A 23,394-nucleotide genomic window follows, 5' to 3' on the forward strand; every position below is an offset into this window, starting at 1 on the left:
AACAGCTTTGGATATGAGAGTAACATGAAGATAAGGAAACTAAAGAGTCCTTCGTGTTGTGCCGACCCCTCCCATAGTGTGTTGCTTATGATTTGCACAAGGTGCAAATGGAGGAAAACACAATTATTCACGTTCCTCTTATTTGCTAACAACACCAACCAAAAAACCAAACTATGTGCAAAGATCTTTCTTTTATTTCTGTTCTTTCCTCATCAAGATGTGAAACTGATGGATGAGCTACGTACTACAGGGGATCTGGTTGTTGGCCTTTACCATTTTATAAGGGTGAAGCATGTGTGGATCATGAGAGGTGAGATAGAGAGAAAATGCTTCTTTGCACATTATGTGTCCAGTTTGCAAATGTCAAGATAATCCCAGTGGCAACAAGAAGGAGAACTTGTACATTTAGTAACATTTATTTCTGCATTCGGTATCAAGTACATAAGTGCAAATATTCAGAGTCCATAATTAAGTCAATTAGGAACTACAGAGAATGTAATACAAATTGTAATAAATTTAACATGCTGTAACTTTCCAGTTACCATACATGTAAATCAGCCTGTCAATCCCTTACGACAAAAGTACTGGGTTTTCTTTTCACCTTTTTGAGTTATACAAAACTGATTACCATAAGTACCGATTACTGTTCATTTTATTTGTGCTGGAAAACACTAAAACATCAGTCTACAATTCTATATAGTTAATAAAGATGAATCCAACCAGCAACCCAGTGACGTAGAAGCAATTTTAACTATTGCATCGGTGCGCTAAGCAGGAAAGCCCCTAGCCACATGTAACATTAAAAGTTATAGAAGCAATGCCAATAGAAGAAGGAAAAACACTAAAAAAATAAAATAAAAAAAGGTCAATATTATTTAGGCTCTCACCATCATGCACTTTATAAGCAACACAAAAAACCACATCTAGTACACTTTTCTCTTTACTATACTTTAGTGCTTGACACAAGTGATTGCAAATATTCTAAGTGCAGAAGCAGCAGGGGAAAAGCACTGCTTCCGAATTTTATGTTTCTAATATTATGGTGTCGAGAAAATAAGAACAATAAGTTTGCAGTAAAGTGTAAGAACAGAATTGTTTCACTCCAGATTTCCCCATTATTCACTACTATAGTCGACGAATTTTTGATGTCTGCTTTACTCTGCCTTTCTCTTAGCACCTGGGATTTTAGCTTGAATCCTAGAAATAAAGAAGAAAAAAAAAAAAGAAGGATTATATGGTCAAGCTGCTATTCCATCCCAGCAGATCCCCACTTGGAATCTTAGCCAGGGACAATCTTCTCTTTAGCTTGTGTTTGGTGTGTTGTTTCAACAGGTGGATTGGACACTAATGAGGAAAAGGGGTGATGCCCATCTGTGTGTTCTCACAGGCCCCTAGTCGTAAATGGCCCAGGTTTTGATGGTTCATGTAACCATGGGAGATGCTCAGAGATATGCTCCCCAACTTAATTATCCTGCAATGATCTATGATGTATTGGAAGCCAGGAATGAAGTTTAAAGAAAGAATTTTGAGTACAGACTTTTCATCCCACCCAAGTCTAAGTGTTTTGCCGAATCACAGAAATACTGGCTGGAAAGGACTCCTGGAAGTCTTTGAATCAAACTCCTACCTGAGGCAGGACTATCAGCAATGCTAGATCAGGTTGGCCACAGCTTTGTCTTGCTGCATCTTGAAAACCTCCAAGGAAGGAGGTTCTGGTACCTCCCCATGCAGCCTGCTCCAGTGCTGTCCTAATCTCCTAGTGAAGAAGTTTCTCCTGATGTCCAACATCAACGTCCTAAGCTGGATTTACCTGGTTATAGCATCTGCCACTATTCAGAAGTGTTTGGCTCCACCATCTTGTAACTTCCCATCAAATACTGATAGGTTGCTGTGAGATGCTCCTTAGCTCCCTCCTCACCACGCTAAACAAACCCAGTTTCCTCAGCATCTCCTTGTGGGTCACTCGCTCCCTGTACCTCACCATTTTGTTACTTTCCATTGGATATGTGTAATTCAGTCAACTTTTGCAAAACCAGAGATATAAACTGCTGAGATGTATGGATCTATCTTCCAGCCCAGCCATCCTGCTTCAGTCATTCTCAAGCATCGAGAACTATGCTTAGACCCTCGCTGTGCCCTTAGAGATCCCACAAAAGCTTGTGATACAGGTAACGCATTAGGAACTAGAGCAGACTGCATCAAAAATTTCATCCAGGTCTTCTGCACGTTCCATGGTGGCCTGAGACACTCAAGACCATGGTGCTTCCAGAACAGGGTAGTGTTCTAATTCCCACTTTATTCACTAGCGGTGTTATTAACTTCAAAGGACACAGTTGCTGAATGCAAAAACCCAGGCTGGGGGTGGCCAGTGGGAAAGGGAGTTAACATATTCCTCTGGTTTGTCTTGGCCAGGTAAAAATATGGACATCAGTCCCTGGCTGGGCAGGAGATGGGAGAGAAGGATGTAGGGGCACAGCTCTGCCTCAGTCTGCACTCAGCTGAGGACCGTGTTCCTCTGGGGATCTGCCCCTCACAGGCTCCTGCACACCACGAGTTCAGAGTTCAGAGAAGGGCAATGAAGCTGGTGAACAAGTGACATGATAAGAGGAAATGACCTCAAGTTGTATCAGAGGAGGTTCAGATTGGATATTAGGAAAAAATTCTTCAAAGAAAGGGTTAAGTACTGGAACAGGCTGCCCAGGGCAGTGGTGGAGTCACCATCCCTGGAGGGGTTTATAAGACATGTAGATGAGGTTCTTAGGGACATGGTTTAGTGCCCGGGTTAGGTTAATGGTTGGACTCGATGATCTTAAGGGTCTCTTCCAACCAAAATGATTCTATGATTCCATGCCATGATTGGGGAGAAGACCACAGGGCACAGTGTCCTGAAGACCACCCAGCTCGTAGCCACCCCCAGTGCACCACAACCTCACAGCAAGACTTTTGGTCCAGTCTGCTGCTGAACTCACTTTGCCACAACAGTGTTTATGTGGGTCCGGACCAGTCCCAAGTATTGATCAATCTGTGCCTGCAAAGAGCAAAAAGAGATCAAGTCAATCAGGTGTCGACAAGGCAGAGCCACCCAGAAACCCAACCACACCATGCGGACAGACTTACCTGGTACTTGTCATATACAACGGGGAGAGTAAACATTGACACGACAGCTGAGGAGAAAAAGAGCACACTGTTAGATTCCTGCCCACCAGATCCCCCCAGAGAAGAGACCTACTTCTGTGACAAACACGTATCATGCCACCCGGTCAGCTGATCCACCAGGGATCTTTGTATTAAAAATGAACTTTGCTCAAACCTCCCAAATATGGAATTTCCCATTGCTCTGGGACCAGTAGCTGTGAAACTGTAAAACACAAATTAGTTCTAGCAGGAGGGACAGTGTAATGGGAATAATGAATATTTAGTGGAAAGGAAAATAAAAGTTGATGGTTTAACTGTGGGGAAGGCACAATGAGGATAGGCTGTTTTGTCTAAGTAGATACCACGAGGGAGTTCAAGTTAAAAATAGATTTTAAAAGAAATGTTGATTTTTACCCATTATCAGAAGAGTCAGGCCATTGAAGAGGGCTCCCACGTAAGTCAGCAGCCACATTAGTACTGCAAACTAAATTAAAGACTGATCATTACATCACCTCCGGTGCCAGCATAAGAAGAAATTAGTGCACTTAACTAGCTAAGATAATAGCACATTAGGCTTTTTTAATGTGTAAGGGGCCTTGTTAAGTAAGACACATTAGGAACTAGGTACTTTTTCTGGGTGTATAAACCCCATTCTCCATTATGCTGTTCACTGCTTCTAACCCTCTTAGTTGAGCTTTCATGTATATTTAGAGCTTAATTGCATGCATTTAGGGGTCTGCATTGAGCATGGCATAGGCAGATTTCTGCATCCCATTGTAATGATGGCAGGGGTCATCATCCCACACAGGTTAATGACAGCCCCACAGTGATAACCCCGCGACTGACAGCTCTCGAGGCTGGGAGATGGGTACATTTTTCTAAAACTCTTTAGTAATTTAGGAGTCTAACCCTAAAGTCTTCTCTCTCAATGATCTTTCCTTTGCTCTGAAGGACATCTACCAGGGTGTAAGGCTGAAAATAAACACCCCAGCAGGGAGGGAAAAAAGACCTTCCTCCATAGCAGGAAATGCCACCATTAGAGGAAATCCAAATTAACACAAGTATTAGCAGGGAACACACCATTTTGTGGCAAAGTCATAGAAAGCATGACACAGAGATGCTTCTAGAACTACAGTGGTGCTAAGCTGGTCCTACAACTTTTATAATTCCTGTATTACAGATCAATACACTCAAAAGCAGTTTGCCAAACTTCTAAACTGCTGGAAACAAGCAGTTTGTAAATTAAAAAGGAGAGCAGCTTGTCTATTTGGAGCTATACAAAACTAGGTTTTATGATGGCACCGTCAATATGGGAAGCAGCACTTTGAAATGTAGACTGATCCTCTAGAGAGGGGTTAAAAATATTTAAAGCAATCCTACTTTTAAAGAATCCACGAGGTCCTGAACGAGAAAGAGTCTCCTCAGCTCTTTGACTGTGCTGTTGACGTATAGCTGGAGACAGTCTGTGTATTTCTGAATCTGGTCCTGTGAAAGATTCATTTCCATCTCCAAGTAGGCTCTGCCATAAAAACACAGGTCCAGTTACAAACCCGGGCAGGTTCACCTGCCGTTCATGCTCGTGCCCAACTGCCCCATCACTCCCTCCTCCCCTGACCTAATTTCTTTGTGCTGGAGCAATGTGTCCCCCTTCCCGACTCACAGAGCCACCAGACAATGTCTTTGCCTTGCGTGACCCATCTCCTTAGGCAATCGGAGGCTGAAGCAGGGCTGTTTGCCTCCAGCCTTGCCCTCTCCCCACGCAGAGCCTGGTCTTGACGGGATCTCTCTCTTCACTCCATGAGAATGGGGATTCCAATCCCAGCTGGGGGGGCGAGGGTTCCCCACAACCTTCTGTGCAACACTGCTGCTCAAGTCAAACAGAAGGAGCAGCACCCCAACGAGACTTTTGTTCAGTATGTGTGTTTGCAAACCAGGTCGGATCCGTGACCTGGTTTACCAACTTGTTGGCACAGCAGAGGAGAAGGGATGGCTGCTGTCCTGGAGCAAACCACCCCGAGGAGGGTGGGGAGGGCACCGGCATTGGCACCGGCACCAGCCCCTGGGGTGATGGATTGTCACATCGCAGCCAAGCAGCGCTGGACAAAAGATATAAATAGTTTCCCTCTATGCTCAGAAGAGTGTACCCAGAAACAATACCCTTCCTACTTGCAGAGATAGTGTGTTATCAGTAGCTCTAATGAAACTCTCTCTGTGTTTGCTTAAATTTTTCTGGATCTTTTGAACTTCAGGAAAAAAATACCCACATCTCAGAGGACGATGGTTTTTGTGTTGTTGTCTTTTTTTTATTTATTTTTTTTCTCCCCAGGATCTGAGCCAATAGAGCCTTACAGCTCTTGAGACACTGGGCAACAGAAAAAAAGTATTTCCCCTGTTATGAACAAGAAAAGAATTTTATGCAGTATAAAAGCAACGTGAATTGCCACTGGGAATGGATCCTTCACAAGATAAACGGCCCCTGGCCGTGACTGCAAATCACTCACTTGAAGGGGTGGCCCTCGTCCGTCTTCTGCACAGCCTGTAGGACCGATTTGTAGATTCTGAAGCTAATGGTGGCCGAGAGGCCGGCGAGGGCCAGGTAAGCCACAACGCTGACGACGCTGAACTGGGTCAGGGAGAAGAGCAGCAAGAGCAGGCTGCCAAACATGATCCCTGTCTGCTTGATGTCACGCCAGTACAACAGGTCGATAGCTGGAGAGAGAAGACCAACATGTTAAAGGCAGGAGCTGGAAGGGCATCGAGGATGGTTGCCATGGCCGCTGTGATGCTCAAAGTTCTTGCAGGAGGGTGAAGGGAGGAGTCATGCTCCTGCTCACATCAGCATTGACAGGAACTCCTCAACAGAAGCACTGAAGTCACTTCAGCAACACACTAAGGAAATGACAACTACTTGAAATCCCGGTATTTCATGCATCTGTGTCTGGGTTAGAGAAGATGGATGAAGATCTCCAGCTGCAGTGTGCTGGGTCCCTTACAGCAGCAAGACAAAAGCAAGCTGGGGTTCACCTTGTTGCTAGGGCTCTATGGATGTTTTTACCCTAATTTGCATTTAGCTACTCTTCAAACTGGAGTTTTTTATTTTATTTTATTGTTTGGCTACAAGTCCAAATGCCAAATGCTTGGTCAAAGCATTTTCAAATTTTGGTTGTTGATAAATGAATGAGAAAGTTTGGGGTTAGCCACAATAAACCAAGTTCCCACTCAAAGATTTGACAATAGGTTTTTGTTATTTCTTAAGCTTTGAGAAAGGAAAAGACTGGTTTTACCACTGCTTAACAGGTACATGAGTAGGAAACCTTTTTTCAGATGGGACCTTAAAATACAGAATAAATCTCTTTTGCTACTGCAAATACAACCATATCAGACATACTAAAAAAAACGCCTTATCTGCTTGTTCAATAACTTTCCTTGTCTAGATCCATGAGAGGTGTTATTTAGAACAAAGCAAGTGCAGAAAATCATTTTCAATCAATATATTTTTACATTTGTTATGCAGTTAATTTTGACAGTGTTACGTAGTTAATTACAACCCCTCCAGCAAGCAATCTTACCATCAGTAGTAGCCACTATAAAAGCGAAATTTTGTGAAATTTTGTTTCTGTATATTCAGTCCACAAGGGCGACCATAATTTCTTTACCCCGATTCTTCATCCAGCCAAAGAACATGCTCATGACAATCTAAACAAAACAGCTCTCATTTCACACACTGCACAAGTCCTCATGAACAGCTTGAACGCACCACCAGCCAAACAGGTTTCATAGATGCCACTTGTCAAATCATTCTGAACAAAGAGTAAATTCAGGAAAACTGCAATCTGTCCAAAAAAAAAAAATCTCACAAATACAAAAAGAAACAAAATTAATCCAGCCTGGTAGTTCTTGTCATCTAATCTCCAAAAATTGTGAGTCACCACAGAATGTTTGCCTTGAGTCAATGAGCTATATTACTCATTACTATTACACATATTAGCATTGCTTTTCAAAGTGATGGGCTTGAATGCAAAAATTACTGTTGTATGACTGAGCTCTTTTATCTTCATGCAACACTCACATCCTACTATATTTTCCATCAATATACACAGTATAATAACTTTCATATTTATAGTGTCGGTGTTCAGCTCTTCACCTGTGAACAGATCTATGGACTGAGTTCAGTGATGGTCCCCGCTATACAAAAAATGTGTGGACAGGCTGAAGAGGGTGCAGAGAAAGACCACAAATATGGTCAAAGGACTGGGAAGGCTGATGTAAGAGGCAAGGCTGAGAGAACTGGGTTTGTTCAGCCTGGAGAAAAGAAGGCTTAGGGGAGTCCTTGTCATCATGTTCCAGTATTTAAAGGGTGGCTACAAAGATGGAAACTCCCTTTTTACAAGGAGTCCCATGGGAAAGACAAGGGGTAATGGGTACAAGTTACTCCTGGGGAGATTCTGGCTGGACACAATAGGGGAATTTTTCACCATGAGAACAATCAGCCATTGGAATCATCTCCCCAGGACAGTGGTGGATTCCCCAACACTGGACACTTCTAAGATGCAACTGGACAGGGTGCTGGGCCGTCTTGTCTAGACTGTGCTTTTGCCAAGAAAGGTTGGACCAGATGATCCTTGTGGCCCTTTCCAACCTGGGATTCTATGATTCTATGACTCCATGAAAGCCAAGGGATGGGGATCTTGGTGGTACGTGCTGGGGTCCTGAGTGCTGACTTTACAAGCCAGGGACCAGGCCAGAGTCTTTCCAGACACATGCCCAGGTCTCTCTCCTGCAGAAACCCAGGACCATGGACTAGGAAATGCTCTAAAATGCAGTCATGAGGTTGTCAGAGCACGCACCTGTCTCGGGGAGTTTAGTGTCAGACAGCTGTATTGATGCAGGAAGCTGAGTCTCCACAAATTACTTGTTTTGAGGTGCTGGAGTGAGCAACTCACAAACCATCCTTACAAAATGGCATCCAGAACACAAATGTGCAGTTTTCACTATTTTCCATATCCTTTTTCAGTCCAGGTGCTGCAAAATTCTGCAGCGCAGCACAGCAACTGGCATGCTGTCACCAGCCAGCATTTGGACAGGAGGTATTATTCACAGACCGATCATTCTTATGCTTAAAAATTCCACTGTCAGAGGGCAGTATTGGAAATTTATGAAAATCTCGCTTATTGAGATATGTACATTTTCTATCACACAATACCCTCACATTAAATGAAATGAGCACACGTGAGCTGGCTCGGGATGCTGTACGTGGAACATCATCTGCTGATGAAAAAGGCCACGCACCAGGGGAAAACACTACTTGGGATGTAGACGGTAGATCAGCAAACAAATGAGAGCTGAGCAAAGAAATGGAAAAGCCCACTTCAGTAGAGTTTTCTGAGTTAGTGCCAATTGATGATAAGACCTGAAATGAGCAACTGAGCCCAGTCTCATCCTTTCCAGTATCTTCTGCCTCATATTCCTGCAGACTGGAAGTGTGCGGTAGTCTCAGGCAGAGAGATGCCAAACTGCATTTTCTCATTCCCCTCAGCAAGGAAGATGCTGAATGACTCAAGACAAACTTGACGAGGTATGTGTATACACTAAAACTTACCCCTTACTGCCACAAAATGACTGAGATATTTACTGAGTTGTATCAGGTAAGGAAAGACCTGACATAACCCAGAACGAGATGGGCAGAGGCCAAATGACACAATTCTGGAGACATGTCCATGCACGAGAGAGGAGGTGAAGAGGCAGCTGGCCTCTTTCACCAGCCAAATGAGACCTGTGAGAGAGGGATCCTCTCTCTTTTGGACCTGAAGGCAAATATTCCCATGTGCATGGAAAAAAACGTGTGCCAACTGCTAGGTGGACAAACCTCAGCACAGAGGAGGGAGATACGAGTTGAATGATCTTTACACAGTTGTCCCAGTGCCCAGGTCCAGCCTTGAAACACAGCCCCTCCACCCACAGCCTCCAGCAGGTCACTTAGGTTCTATGAGTGAGGATTTTCGGGGCAGGAACCAAATCTGCCTTCTCCTCCTCCCCTAGGGAGAAGGAGATGAGCCAAACCACTGAGCAGACCCCTCAGGCAGGGAAGGGGGAGAGTTCAGAGCCAGAAGTCACTGGAGACTTGTGGGGTCCAGCCACAGTCTGTGGGCTTTCCTGCAGAAAGCACTTTTTGTTTTTACCAACAGGCCTCAAGGGTTTGAGCTGTATCAGTTCCCCTGGAATTTAAATGCTGCTGAAAACACCTGAGCTATGTGTCAGAGCCTTTTTTGGTCCTTCAATTGCAGCTTCAGTCACTTCAAAAGGTTTTACCTTATTTTTGTCCCGCATTTCCTTACATAAACAAATCTCCCCTAAAAGCAGTCAGATGCAAACGGGGTGCAGGATCTCCTAGCTGGGATCCTTTGCCTGGCTTCCTCAGGGTGCTGTTTTCTCCTGTAAACATTTACACCAGAGAAAACATACCTGTTACATCGGTGTCTGTTATTGTAGATCGATACCAAGGGGCAAACCCATGAGAAATCTGCTCCTTCACCATCAGGTGAATCCAGGACTGGGTGCTTAAACCCCCTACACACCCATTTTTTATTCTGAATGGGAATTAAAATGAAAGATGAGGTTGTCCACCACACTTAAATGTCTGTTTTAAGTTTAATCTCATATTATTATAAAACTGATTAAGATGGCAAACAACTCCCTCAAACACTCACTGAACCCATGGGTTTATTGCCCTTCAACAGGTCAGAAAATATAAATGGTGGTCTGAGCCTTTGATGAAGAGTAGCTGCCTGCACCCCTTCCTTCACGTGCCAAAGAGACAACCCCCAGGCTCAGACCAGCCTCCCCAGCATCTGGGGATGATGCTGATGCTAAGACAGGTGTCAAGTCTGGTTCTTATGTGGGTACAGCATCCCGCACATAAATTAGGGGAGAGGGGATCCCTCATGGCATGAGTTAATGACATAATAATTACATGCTTGGGTCAGTCTACAGGGAAAGAATAGAAGGTCCTGGTGTGGGGAAGGGTTCTGCAAGCACTGGGTGTGCTGCAGACAGTGTGTGTGTGCACAGCACAGCCCAGACCCACACAATGGCACAATTCTGAGCAACGCACGCTGAATATGCATGAAGCAGGAGGCTGGTGCCACGTGAGCCTGTCAATATGTGACATGCATGAAATTGGGCAGTGGGTCAGCCTGCCCGGCTAAGATACACTTCGGAGAGCCCAAGTGCCAACTTCAGACCACCTAAAGTTTGCAGCTGGGATTTGCAAACAAGGTTTTGCAAAAACAGGCACCGAAATCAGCCTCAGATTCACTGAGTTTGGGGTTAATTTCGTTTCAAAAGTCCCAACTCTAAAATCATGACCATGCCCATTAAGATGCAGAAGCTGTTCAGCTGTAGCTTTCTGCAATCTCCCTTTAGCCTCCTGGCGGAGGGAAGCAGTGCCGTTCACTTTGCGCTCTATCCAGTACAACACACCAGAGCTCTGGCTCATTTGTGGAGGCATAAAAGGACTCTGGGTTTTGCCAGAACTGCCTCAGACTCAAAAGTATTTGTATTTATTAAGGAGGACTTGCGAGACATCTCTAAGACAGCAGTGCTGCAGGTCACTGCAACTGCCTTTGAAGAATTTCTCTGGAGAAGCGTGTCTGATGAGCTATTTATCTGAAAGTAACCCCTGCCTGTGTTTTTGAACTGACAGCAAAACTTGTAAAATGTTACTCAAGTAGCCTTCTGTTTGAAAGAAAATGTTTTCAAGGGTGCCACATCGGTGATTCAACGATGCTTCATGTTATGATTTCATCTCATTAAACTAATGTGAGTTCTCCATTTGGGGCCAACCCCCAGACTAACGACGCACAAAGGTGAACTCTGTGGTACAAGCAACCACTTGTTAATGTGAGTAGCTGGTAAATACCCATGTTTGTGAGGCAAGCTAAAAGTAACCTGACAAATAGAAGTAACAGCAGCAGCATGCAATGCTTGTGCCAGCAAGGAACTGCTCCTGAGTACAGTGCCTGAAAGCTCTCCCAGCTCTCATCATGGTTTTCAGCAGAAAATATTTCTGCTCCTCAATATTTGGCATCAAGAAAAGCCAGAAGACAGACGTGGGTGCTGGAAAGAGCAGTTTTGGAGGTGAGGGGTGAACAACTTGAGATGGCCAAGGTGGACAGTGGTGATGCTCCAGCATCCGTTCTCCTTGGAACCTGGTGGAAACATGAGGACTGGGTTCTGGTGGTTTAGGTGGTCCCCAGGAGGACCATGATGTGGTGCAGCTGCAGCCCAAGGCTGCTGAGCAGAGATCCCAGAGGGAGAACGGAGCATCCAAACCAACTTGTAGCTAAAATGTCCTCACGCTGTCAGACTCCTGCGTGGTTATGTCTTTGAAAGAATAACCTTTGTAAGAGAAATGGGAATTTTTCCACTGTATGTCTCAAAGAAAGCATTTTAAGAAGAAAATTCATGAAGATCAACTGAGCACAGACTGCACAATTCCTATCTTCCACGGCTTCTCCCTCCCTTCCTCTGAAAACCTCTTCTTCTGAATTTGTAAGTTTTTCCTCTACTGCAACAACTGTATGAAAAAAGAAGATGCATCAAGCAGCATTTACATGAAAGTTAGTAAGAAGTGTGTGCAAAATCCTTGTATCCAGCCTTCAAATGAGGCCCATGGGCCTTAATGATCAAATGAAAGGTTATATGCTCTTCAGCATACTAATAACAGCCTTGGATGTGATCAGGCTGCCGCCCCACAATGAAGGTCCCACTGGGCCTACTTAGGAGGTAAAATCAATGGGTTGTACAGCTTCATTCCCTATGTAATATAAGTATTAATGAGAAGTGAGAAAAACTTGTCTATGCACAGCCTTTAATCCTGTATATAGTATAATATTATAACTTCATAAATATAAATTACTTCATAAGTAATTTCTCAGACCTACTGGGTGTGAAAATACCAGGAAACCTAATTTAGGAAGCATTGTTGCAACAATATTTGACAACAGATGCAACAGATCTGTAGGTCTTTGAATAGAAGTAAATATGGCTCACACTCAAATTCCGGTTTGCAGCTTTAACCACAAACTGCAGGACCAGCCCTTCCCTCTTCACTCCAGTGAAGGATCCAATGTGACCATTGCTGCCCTCTCCACAACAGATCTGATTCAAATGGAATACAGATGGATACACCATTTAATGAGCAGTCTGGTGCCTTCAAGAGACTGCTGTGATTAACAGCAGAGCCAAGACAGAATATCTGTGCTGTTTCATGAGGCAACTCTCCTTATACTTTATCTCCAGCCTTGAGGGATCTCTCCATACTTCTAACCCTTGTACACACTTTGTCCATTAACTTCCTGTCATCAATTCAGCTTTATAACTTTATCATCCAAGACTCAATCTGAAAGGTCAGACTGTTGCTCCCAAAACCCCGATGAAAAGAGAACTGGAGCAGGAATAAGACCAGGAAAAAGGAAAATCTTGATATAGGACACCCCCCAGGTTAAATCCTACTCCATTTGCAGGATCAAGATGTGAGCAAAAAATTTCTGATTGATTGCCTCCTGTGAGGCACCAGAGTGGGCTTGGGTAGACAGAAGAGGATTGGCAATAAAAAAATCAGCCCTACAACCGTGCTGCACACAAATCTATTGCAGTATATTATGATTAATTATTATTATTTTATTATTATTGTCATAATTCCTATTATTATTATAAGCATAATCATAATTATAATTAATTAATGGTGGTGGTGGTGGTTATAATTTTCACATGAGAGATGCTTTAAGACCAAGATTTAAGCAGGAGAAAGCCTCCACCACACACCTCCTGCTCGTCAAACCATGTCACTACCTGCCTTGGCCAGGTTCTATGGAGGATGTTATTGCTTTTGCCTTAAGTGAGCAGGAACCAAAGAGACCAAGGAGAGTTCCTGAAGGCAGTCCCTTAATGCACACAGAATCATAGAACCACAGAATGGTTTGGGTTGGAAGGGACCTTCAAAGCTCACCCAGTGCCACCCCTGCCATGAGCAGGGACATCTTCACTAGCTCAGGTTGCTCAGAGCCCCGTCCAGCCTGGCCTTGAATATGTTAAGATTTTCCCGAGATGCTCCTGGACCAAAATGACAGACCTGGACCCTTCTTAATTCTGTCCAAATATTTGAAAATTGGCAGGTTTTCAAAGTGAATGGCTCAGAACTGTGTTATTTATGAGAATTAAAAATAACGTGGAGAGAGTGTCCCTTCTGATATCAAAAAAACCTCACTAAAACTCACTTCTCAAAGACCAGATGAAGGCAAAAGCAGCCCTCCAAAGCTGCCTTCAGCTGTTGCCCCATCATCGCCCTCTTGCTAGAGTTTCAATTACTCCTCAGGGAATACCTGAAAATAATCTTACTTTGGGGGAATTTTCTCCTTGTTCTGGCAATGAAAGATATTTTCCACCTATTCTTAAAAGAAAATTAAAAAATAATTTACATTCAGACATGGCACAGCAGGTGTGCGGAGCACATTTTGGCAGAGCTATTGAAATCTCACTGATTTTTTGATACCACCGAGATCAAAGTGTTCATTGGAATGGTTGGCAGTCAAGCAGTGTGAAGCTCATCTAAGAGAGGTTGTCCTCCAACTTTAAGCTATTGATCTTGCAGTTGTATCCCCATTAACACGAATATGCTTGAAGAAGGATTGATACAATTTCTGCAGCATCAACAACAAAAAAAAGGATAGCAAATCTGAAAGGGGAAAAAAAATGACAAATTTCATTCAAATTTCACAGGAAATCAACTGTGAAATTGGGAAGCCAATTCCTCATAAGTTAGTGTAGTTTTGTGACACAATTAGCTAAATTGGTTACACCACATGATGATTTGGTTCCAAGATTTTAGCTCTACCAAGGTCTAACATAAAAACCAACCACTGGGACAGATCTTTAGCTGCTGAAAAGAGTGAAAGCTCGTTTGAGCAAGACAAGTGTATCGCAGCTGAGAGTTCAGCCCACACTATTTTCAGAAAAGCACTGAAGGTACCAACTGGTTGAAGTTATATTCTCATGAGAACAGCTGTGATTAGACAAGCTTTAGAAATATTGATAAGATAATAGACTAATAGCATGCATCCCATAGAATTGCCATTGAACTTCTTCATCAGTCTTAAAGTAGGGAACATTGCCATGAATAGCTGACGTAGATCCTCAGCATCCTTTGGAAACCAATTGATTGGTATTGATCAAGGATGGAAGCTGGTTGTCTGGCAACAGTTTCCAAGAAAATGCTGCGCAGTAACTCCAGTCCAGTGGAGTTATGTCAGCTAGATGGATTTGATGTAGTCTGCAGTCCTGTTCCACATTAAGTTATAATTGTAATGTGAATAACATTTAGGATCATTTCTATGAATGGTTCACAGGCCTTTTTTTCTCTGGAACTTTCAGATTTTCTTTTAAAATAAGTTTTGTGGGAGGTTGAATCTGCAGGAACAAGCATGTCACTTATGACCATGCAAGAGCTGGCATGTAGAAGAAATAGTTGAAAAGACAATACTCATGGGGACCAGCGTCCTGCCATCAACATCTCCACCACGCTGGTGTGCAAAGACCTTCCTAGTCCAGAGAAACCTCTCCAGCAAGGCTGGGGATGAGTCCTGCTGAGCTGGCCCAAGTCCTTGGGGAAGGCACAGAGACCTGCCCCATCCACCACATGAACGTGGAGGCAGAGACCTGCTCCATCACCCCCTGAACCTGGAGGCACAGAGAGCTGCTCCATCACCCCCTGAACCTGGAGGCACAGAGAGCTGTTCCATCACCTCCTGAACGTGGAGGCACAGAGAGCTGCCCCATCACCCCCTGAACCTGGAGGCACAGAGAGCTGTTCTATCACCTCCTGAACCTGGAGGCACACCTCACCCAGCAGGTCCCCTCTGGAAACTGCACACCACGATGCGTCACGCGGTGGCACTGGCCATACGTTGTCACACAAAGGCCCACATCAACCAGCGTCCCCAGTTGGAGACGTTTCTCTGCACGCCTATGCATTATGCACGGCTCCATTCCAGCCTCCTTCGAATGCATCACCTGCCCATGCGAAAAATGACTTGGGTGTGGAAGTTGGCTGCAATTCCTCAAAGCTGCCTTGATAATGGTTTGAATGAAGCAGATACCCAGCAGGGACCAACTACTCTCCCGCTCCCCTGAGCTGTATCATGATCTACCGTTAACATGATCATGCTGTACCTGTAGGATGGGTAGGTAAAACACATTGGAATATTTCTAAATCTATGTAGCAGCATCAGCTCCTTCATTGCAAGGAAAATAACAGTACATGGATTTAGTGGGGCAAAGCCAAAGCTTTGCTTAGTGTCCCTGCAGCTTCTCAAGATCCCCACCCAATTTTACACCAATTATAAGGGCAAATCAATGATACAGCTAGTTGTGGGCTTGACTATTTATTAATTAAAACTTATGTTAAGCTCAATGTTGTATCTCCATAATTTCAGTAAAAATATACTCTGTATGTACTGAGGTTTGTGTTCACATCTGTTATGTTCACAGATATATTCCAGAGTTTTCAGAGAGGAACCATAATTCCGTTGATGATGAAGCTGGCAAAATTATACAACTCCAGGTTTGCACGAAACTGATATTCTGGGTTAAGGCAGAGACTACATGAATAATAGATATTAAAAGAATCAATGAATCAAGCCTTTAGTCTCCATTCTTCTGAATTTTAAATTTCTTCTATTTTATCTGGGACTGATCAAAGAATTTTGCCGTCAGAAATAATATTCTATGACTATTCCGTGTTTTCTGCAGAATCGTTTTTGAATCATAAAGCACCACCCAAGAAAAAGATATGAAAATGATGTCAAAGTGAGGCAAGTGATTTATTTTAGCTGCGCTGATTTTTTCAGATCTGAGTTTTTTTTCAAAACAGCATGGGACGTATTGTGTCATTTAATTTTCAGCAAATCTACCTCAGTTTCAAAAAGGAGAGCGCAGAAGGAAAGTCCACTATTATTATTAATAAATAATCAAACAACAGCAGCATGCCCTTTGTTATTCCCCTCTTTGCAATTTATAAAAATATTATTTTTTCTGATAAAGAGGAAAAATATGTAGTTTGCCTCTAAATACAGGTGGTTGAGCAATCTGACTCAGCAAATCAATGTTTTTCTAAGGATCAGCAAAATATTGAGCCTTTTTGGAAACAAAACAAACAAAAAACCCAAACCCCACCTAACGAGGAAGTTTATCTGCAAAGCTCAGATGACCCTGAAGTTTGGTTGTAGCTCTCCCATAGAAGCTTAAGAAGTCGCGTAATCCTATAGAAAACCCTAGCCCTTGATTAAGGTATGGAAAGCCCGAGCTGCTGCAGGCTGGCATTGAACAGGTGCATCTGTTTACTTTCCAGCTACTCGTCTTCCCTAATAAAAAACAACCCTCAGACCATAAATACAATTAGATGCTGAATTAAGACTGCAAAAATACCAAGATCCCTGGAGACAGTCTGAAAGATCTCCCCATGCCCTCCCCTCCCCAAAAAACACTTTAAGGAGGTTTCCTGGCTTCTGTTACATTGAGCTGCGTTTATAAAACTATGTCTGCAGGCATCCTGGATCCTGTAATGTGATGATGCTCTACCGTAATCTCTCTCCCAGGGACCTTGTTGTGAGCATCAATACCATGGTACTGTCTATTCAGTGTAAACATGCACCTTAAAATTAAAAAATACATTCAAACAAAGCGTGGCCGAAGCAGACAGCAGCCTGCCCGGCAGGATCAGCCGCGAGCTTTTCTCCCTCTAATCTGCCCACCGAGCAGCGTCACAGAGACTGTCTTTTATCAAAACAAAGGCTGGATGCTGGCTGGGAAGTGTGAAGCCGACTAAAAATGGCTGAAAAGCTGTCCGAGGCGGCCGGGAAGGTAGCCGGCCCCACCCAGCGCAGACACCGACCCGCTCAAAACAAGCTGAAAATAAGCCCAAAAGGGAGATGCTATTGTTCCCCTCGCCTACTCGGCAACAAGACATCATCATCGCAACATTTTGCCCCCCAACGGCTCAGAGAAGTGCTTAAAAGCCCCATGAAAGGATTTTTTTTTTTTTTTTTAAAGCAATCCTACAGCAAAACATGAAGCGGGTGGCAATGCTGCGGTTGACTCAGTGCTATCGCACTTCTTGCCGAAGCTGCGTTTTCTTTGTGTCGACGCTAGGCTAAGCCCTGCTATGGGTGTGTCCGTGGGCAGGATGCACCGAGGAGCCCAACGCAACCGCCTCGAACCCTCGCGAGCCCGAGCCGGCACCAAATCACCATCACCCGGCTTTCCTAAAGCCCGAAAGGTATGAAATCATGAAACCAGCAGCAGCCCCATGGAGAGAGTCAGGGATGAGAAATGACACCATTCCCTGCAAGGGTGGATGCTTTGGGGATGAGCTGTAAGGTGGGAAGGAAGGTTCTGTATCCTGGATGCTTTCAGGGTGAGACAGCTGGAGATGGGAGAAATGCATTCAAATAAAAGAATTAAGGGCTTTTAATCTTCCTTTCTTAAATTAACCCCCAAACAAAAGCTTCATGGGGAGGGAGAGAAAACAGCATGCAAAGGCCCACAGGTGAACAATGCAAAAATGGATGGATCCTGCCTTTGCCTCCTCTGACATGCAAGTCCTTCTAGCATGCAACACTAGAATAGATATAATACCCTGACATTTCCAGTTGCTCCAAAGACAGTCCATCTTGGTGGAATCGGCACTGGCTTGCATCTCGGAAGGGCTGAGGAATTGCCGGTCCGTCTCGTCGCAGGCACTGCGTTAGCAGTCAGGCATTCCCGAGCATGGGTGGGTTAGCGGGTATCGCTCCCGTCTCCCCGCTCGGCTCCGGACTGATGCTGTAAGCAGCACAGGCGGAGGGGGGAGGGCATATTGTACGCGCTGCGGTCTCTACTGCAGCAAATCAGCGGTGTGATGTGGTTGCCCTAGGGAGCAGGCTCCTTTGAAAAGGGGATGCAGTCCCTTTTCAAATCAAAAGCTTGTGCTCAGCGGCTTAGCCTCCTAAAGCCATCGAAATGGTTAAGGCAAACCTGACGGCAAAGAAATAAAAACAAGTTGGGTGTGGGTGGACGGTGGGGGGGGGGGGGGGTGAGCAGTGTTTCCTATGTGGCTGTATGGTTGTGACTATTCATGTTCCAGAAATTTCTTAAGAGTGATGAAATCTGGTGTTTTCTTCATTTTTTTTGTGAGGGACAAATTACCCCCCAGCCCCTCCAGGTTTTTATGTCCCCTGCCCTGCTCCTCCTCTACCCAGCCGGGTGATGTTGGGGACCAGGCAGGAGAAAACCAAGGTCAGGATCCAACCCCAACACAGCAACACCCATTTTTCTATTTTTTTCAAGACTATTCCAGAAACATAAAAAAACCAGCAGGCTACCCACACCATGGGGCTTCAGCCTTCACCCCCAGCAGGCACAAGCACCCACAAGTATGGGGTGACCCACACGGCCCCCCAGCCCCTAACACCAAGCCCTGCTACACCGGGATGCTGAGCACCACAAGCTGCACCCAGGTTGGGGTGTGAGGTGTGAGCGCTGCCTCCTCTCGCTGCCCAAAACGCTGCATCAACCAGGATTTGAGGTGCAAGAGTGCAGGTACACAGGACAATTTGTAAAAAAGCATCTGCTCTCAATAGTAACTGAGAGCCCGCTAATAGCTGAATTTTAACACCAAGCCAAATGCTCCTCTGCCAGTATATATATATATATATATCTATCTATCTATCTATATATACTGCCTCTGCCTCAGTTTCCCCATCAATAAACTACTGTAAGTAACTTGCAGACACATCATAACTAAGCAATGGCCATACTTGGCAAATGCTGGGAAAGAAGATGCTTTACAGCCACCCAACCTATTTGCCTTTTCAGATATTGGGGTGGTTATTAATCACAAAGAAACTCCCCATAAATCTGAAGAGGGGCCTGAGATACTGCATATCAGACTTGGTCCAGTCTTCACTGGTAGAATGATCCAAATTGCAGACCTCTGAGGCTGTATTTAATCTTTTAGATCATGCTAGTTTATGAAATAATTTTACTTTAACCATGTCATATTGAGTTTAGCTTTTTTACATGGAAACAGACACCGGCACAGACACAGTGGGTCATGTACACATCAGCATGGAGAATAGTTTGAACTTCTCTATTCTTTTGGCTCCAAAACCAAACAGTATTTAAAGCCTGAATTAACAGAGATCTTCTCCAGCTGGCAGTAGTAGGTCACTTATCCTTCCCTCAGGTAACTCATCTCATAGAAGAAAGTCAAAATTTAAGGAGAGATTCACCACAGTGTGATCTTAATCTTTACCTGTGAAACTCTGCTGGGATTACAGAGGCCAACAGCTATTGTCTGTGTTTCAAAACCATCTTTGAAATCCTCCAAAACCTTGCTCTAGGCTTGAATCTTCAGACCCCTAACAGGGAAATCATTACCTGATTGGTGCAGAACTGCTTTCAGTCATCATTGCATATAGTGATATTATAATAAATCAGCTACAAATGATGTTACAAGTCTTGATTTTGTGTTCTTCCTGGCTTTGCTAAAAAAAGGGGTTGTATTCACAAGCAGTGTATATAAAACAAAGCTGTCATTCACATGGAACTCCTAAATCCTGGAATCCCTGCAAAAAAAACCAAAGTCCTCAAACTTAGTGCATGAATGAAAACTCATGGCTATTGGGCACGTGCCACCAGCAACACAGCAGTGAGAAGACACAAAATCTCTGCTTAGTCTCACTGTAACACACATTTCTCAGTCAAGTATAAAAAACAAATTCCCTTTGGAGAGAAGAGTGGTCCGTGTACATTTAACATCCCAGTGTTGTATGAAATAGTGATGGTTTCTCCTTTCCTTCATCGTTGGTAAGGATTTTTCTTACCCCAGACTTCAGATCTCCATCTCCTTCCCCAGGCTACCAAAAGTAACCATACCTTCAGTTTTCTTGTTTAAATTCTTACTTCCATTTGGAAAAATGTCTCTTCAGTCCTGGTCCATATGATTGGACTGTCGGATGTTACTTCCAGAGCTATTTTAACTGATGGGTGCCAAAACCCATCACTTTACCACCAGTAACAAGAACGATGCATTTGAGTTAGAAACAGAACTGGACTGGAACTGTGAGATGAACCTACTAAGAAGATGTGAATGGACTAAGAGGGTCTCCAGGGTGTACTCGCTGATCCCAGGAGCTGAGTCAGCTGGGGGACAGAGACAGCACCTGGCATTAGTGTGGTCTGTATTTCTACACAGACTTGCACAAAAAGTTTAACAAAATCCCAATCAGTACGGGGTAGATCCAAGACTAAAACGGCAATTGATAAAAAATTCATGCCTACAATGAGAATTCAAATTATGCATTCAATAAGTAGTAAGCCAGAATTAGGGCTAAGCAGTTGGCCATCAATAGACTGAGGATGAGAACTACTTTTTTGCAACAGAACTAAACTAGGAAAACCAACTAAACATTTACTGAGCAGACTGGAAGGCACAAATAAGCACAGCACTGCCTGGATCTTGAAACAGTGAGACATGCACAGGTCAGAGATCTTGGCACCAGCTGCAGGATACTGCAGTGTTGGAGGAGAGGTGTCCTGTGATCATAAATAGAAGCAAGATTAAAAGCAGTAAGTGGAATTTGCTCCCCTTCCCTTCAGAGCACTGTCCACGGGAAGTCTCCTTCTGCCGCAGGACATTACTGAAATGATGACAGATCTGAAGATGTTTTAGTGAGGTCACCTACAGCTCAATGTTGATGGCACAGCCACAAGCTCATCAGTATTTGCCTGTTAAGTAGCTGTGCTGGAGATAACAACTGGAGAGAGTTCAGAGAAGAGCAACACGGCTGGTGAAGGGTCTGGAGCACAAGCTTGATGGGGAGCGGCTGAGGGAGATGGGGCTGTTCAGCCTAGAGAAAAGGAGGCTGAGGGGAGACCTTATCCCTCTTTGCAACTGCCTGAAAGGAGGTTGTACCATGGGGGCTGTTGGTCTCTTCTCCCAAGTAGCAAGTGATAAGACAAGACGAAATGGCCTCAAATTGTGCCAGGGGAGGTTTAGACTGGATATTAGGAAACATTTCTTCACAGAAGGGGTTGCCAGGCATTGGAACAGGCTGCCCAGGGAAGTGGTGGAGTCACCATCCCTGAAGCGGTTTAAAATACATACAGATGAAGTTCTTAGCAACGTGATTTAGTGCCAGAGTTAGGTTATGGGTGGACTCGATGATCCTGAGGGTCTCTTCCAATCAAAATGATTCTATGATTCTGTTCTATGACCCACGTGTGTGGTAAGGACGTGTGGGGTAAGAACTCAGTAAAATGAAGTTACCTGGTTGCTTTCAGCCCATCCTAACCTCCTGCTGAGGGAAACCTCTGGTCAGGTTTACAAATGAATAGGGCATTGCTGTCTGCTTCTTCTCTTTCCATCCCACCCCAGCAGGGATTGCTGGACGAGGTGCAGACTGCAGCTCAGCAAAGGACGCAGGCACCTTGCTGTGGTGTGTGGACCACCAGGGATGTGCTGCTTACAGGGGCACAACGTGCCCTGCACCAAGACTAGCTCTCCAGCCCTAAAATGCTTCCAACCAAAAGTCCTCCCACTTCCATGGTGGCCCAGCCTGTCTGTGCACCGTTGATGAGCTCTGATGAGGTCAGAGTTAGCAACATTTAAGGCTTTTTAGATAAATACACCTGAATTGACAAAACAGCCTATAAGACCTAATGAAGTTTCAAGAACCTAATGAAGTTTTAAGAACTTCGTTAAGTTTAACAAGGGCAACTGTAGGGCCCTACACCTGGGCAGGAACAACCCCACGTACCAGTACAGGTTAGGAGCAGACCTGCTGGAAAGCAGCTCTGCAGAGAAGAACTTGGGAGTCCTGGTGGACAACAGGTTGACCATGAGTCGACAATGTGCGTTTGTGGCCAAGAAGGCAAATGGTACCTGGGGTGCATTAAGAAGAGTGTGACCAGAAGGTCGAGGGAGGTTATTCCTCTCCCTCTACTCTGCTCTGGTAAGGCCACATCTGGAGCATCTGTGTCCAGTTCTGGGCTCTCCAGTTTAAGAAGGACGCAGAATTACTGGAGGGAGTCCAGTGGTGGGCTATGAAGATGATCAGAGGCACCAGAGCCTGGACCAGGCTGCCCAGAGAGGCTGTGGAGTCTCCTTCTCTGGAGACATTCAAACCTGCCTGCACATGATCCTGTGTGATCTGCTCTGGTGATCCTGCGTTAGCAGGTGGGTTGGACTGGATGATCTCCAGAGGTCCCTTCAACCTCAATAATTCTGTGATTCTGTGAAGTACCTCCTGTTCCACCATGGGAAGGATCCCACACAGCCCTAAACTTCTGAGCTGTCCCTTAACAATCCTGCTGGAGGGCAGGGTGGCAAATCAGCATTGGTTTCAAAGAATATTTAATGATAACAAATTCAAAAATAGAGCTGAAGCCGATGCCAGTTCTGCTCCAAGCGCGGTGACTTTGAAGACACTTTGGACTCATTATGTTTTTCAGAACAGCCCTCTGCACCACTCCGCATCAACGCATCGTGGGACACATTGAGGGCAGCGCCAGATCTGCAACGTGGTGCTGTAAGATCCTGACATTTAGCACTTTAGGAGAACAATAGCATTAAAGGAGATCATTGGGTTTTTCTTCTAAGCTAATTTGTTCTTAGCATTAGCAACAAAAATAGAGGGGATGCTATTTTAAAAGTTGCATTAATATGTCTCGAAGCTCTAAAGAGCAATGGGAAATTTTTGCCTTAGTACTCCAAGCCAAGGGCAGCCAGCAATTACATTTTCATGAGGAGGCTGTCAACAGCAGAGGATGGGCCGGATCCTGGCTCTGCTCTCATCCTTCCCTCTGGCTTTAATTTGTTCTTGCACAACACGTTTCCTGGGCTGCAGAATCGCTCAGGTGAAAAGGCCACGAGCTGGGAGTTTCTGATGGCTATTTCAGATCTATCACTACTCACAGTCTAGGTGGGACACAGACAGTTCTGCCCTCGCTGTCTTTTGCCCTGGGTCTTTGTTGTTTTCTCTTAGGAGACTGATTACTTTTTCTTTTTTCTCAGATCTTTCAATCACAAAATGACTCAATAAGCTGGTAAAAAAAGACAATACGGTCTTAAACGGGTGCAGTTTAAGTCTGGAGCCAAATACTACAGAAACAAAAGAAACCCCATGTCTCAACATGTCACATAATGTTCCAGCTTCCCTGAGA

At 44.4% G+C, this 23,394-nt stretch overlaps 1 protein-coding gene across 1 annotated transcript in view; it reads right to left on the minus strand.

Annotated features, from left to right (window-relative positions):
- Positions 1 to 453: 453 nt before the first annotated feature.
- The window catches only part of RTN1 (reticulon 1), a gene marked incomplete at its 5' end in the record, with an annotated part of 123,671 nt that continues 100,730 nt past the window's right edge, over positions 454 to 23,394 (minus strand). The window contains 6 exons of the mRNA XM_082059555.1: positions 454 to 1,197; positions 2,970 to 3,028; positions 3,118 to 3,164; positions 3,550 to 3,619; positions 4,516 to 4,654; positions 5,637 to 5,844. Coding sequence (XP_081915681.1) covers positions 1,155 to 1,197; positions 2,970 to 3,028; positions 3,118 to 3,164; positions 3,550 to 3,619; positions 4,516 to 4,654; positions 5,637 to 5,844 — 566 coding nt within the window. The 3' untranslated portion in view covers positions 454 to 1,154. The remainder of the gene's footprint in view (positions 1,198 to 2,969; positions 3,029 to 3,117; positions 3,165 to 3,549; positions 3,620 to 4,515; positions 4,655 to 5,636; positions 5,845 to 23,394) is intronic.

This window comes from Streptopelia decaocto (assembly GCF_964273445.1).
Source record: "Streptopelia decaocto genome assembly, chromosome: 7".
Lineage (NCBI taxonomy): Eukaryota > Metazoa > Chordata > Aves > Columbiformes > Columbidae > Streptopelia > Streptopelia decaocto.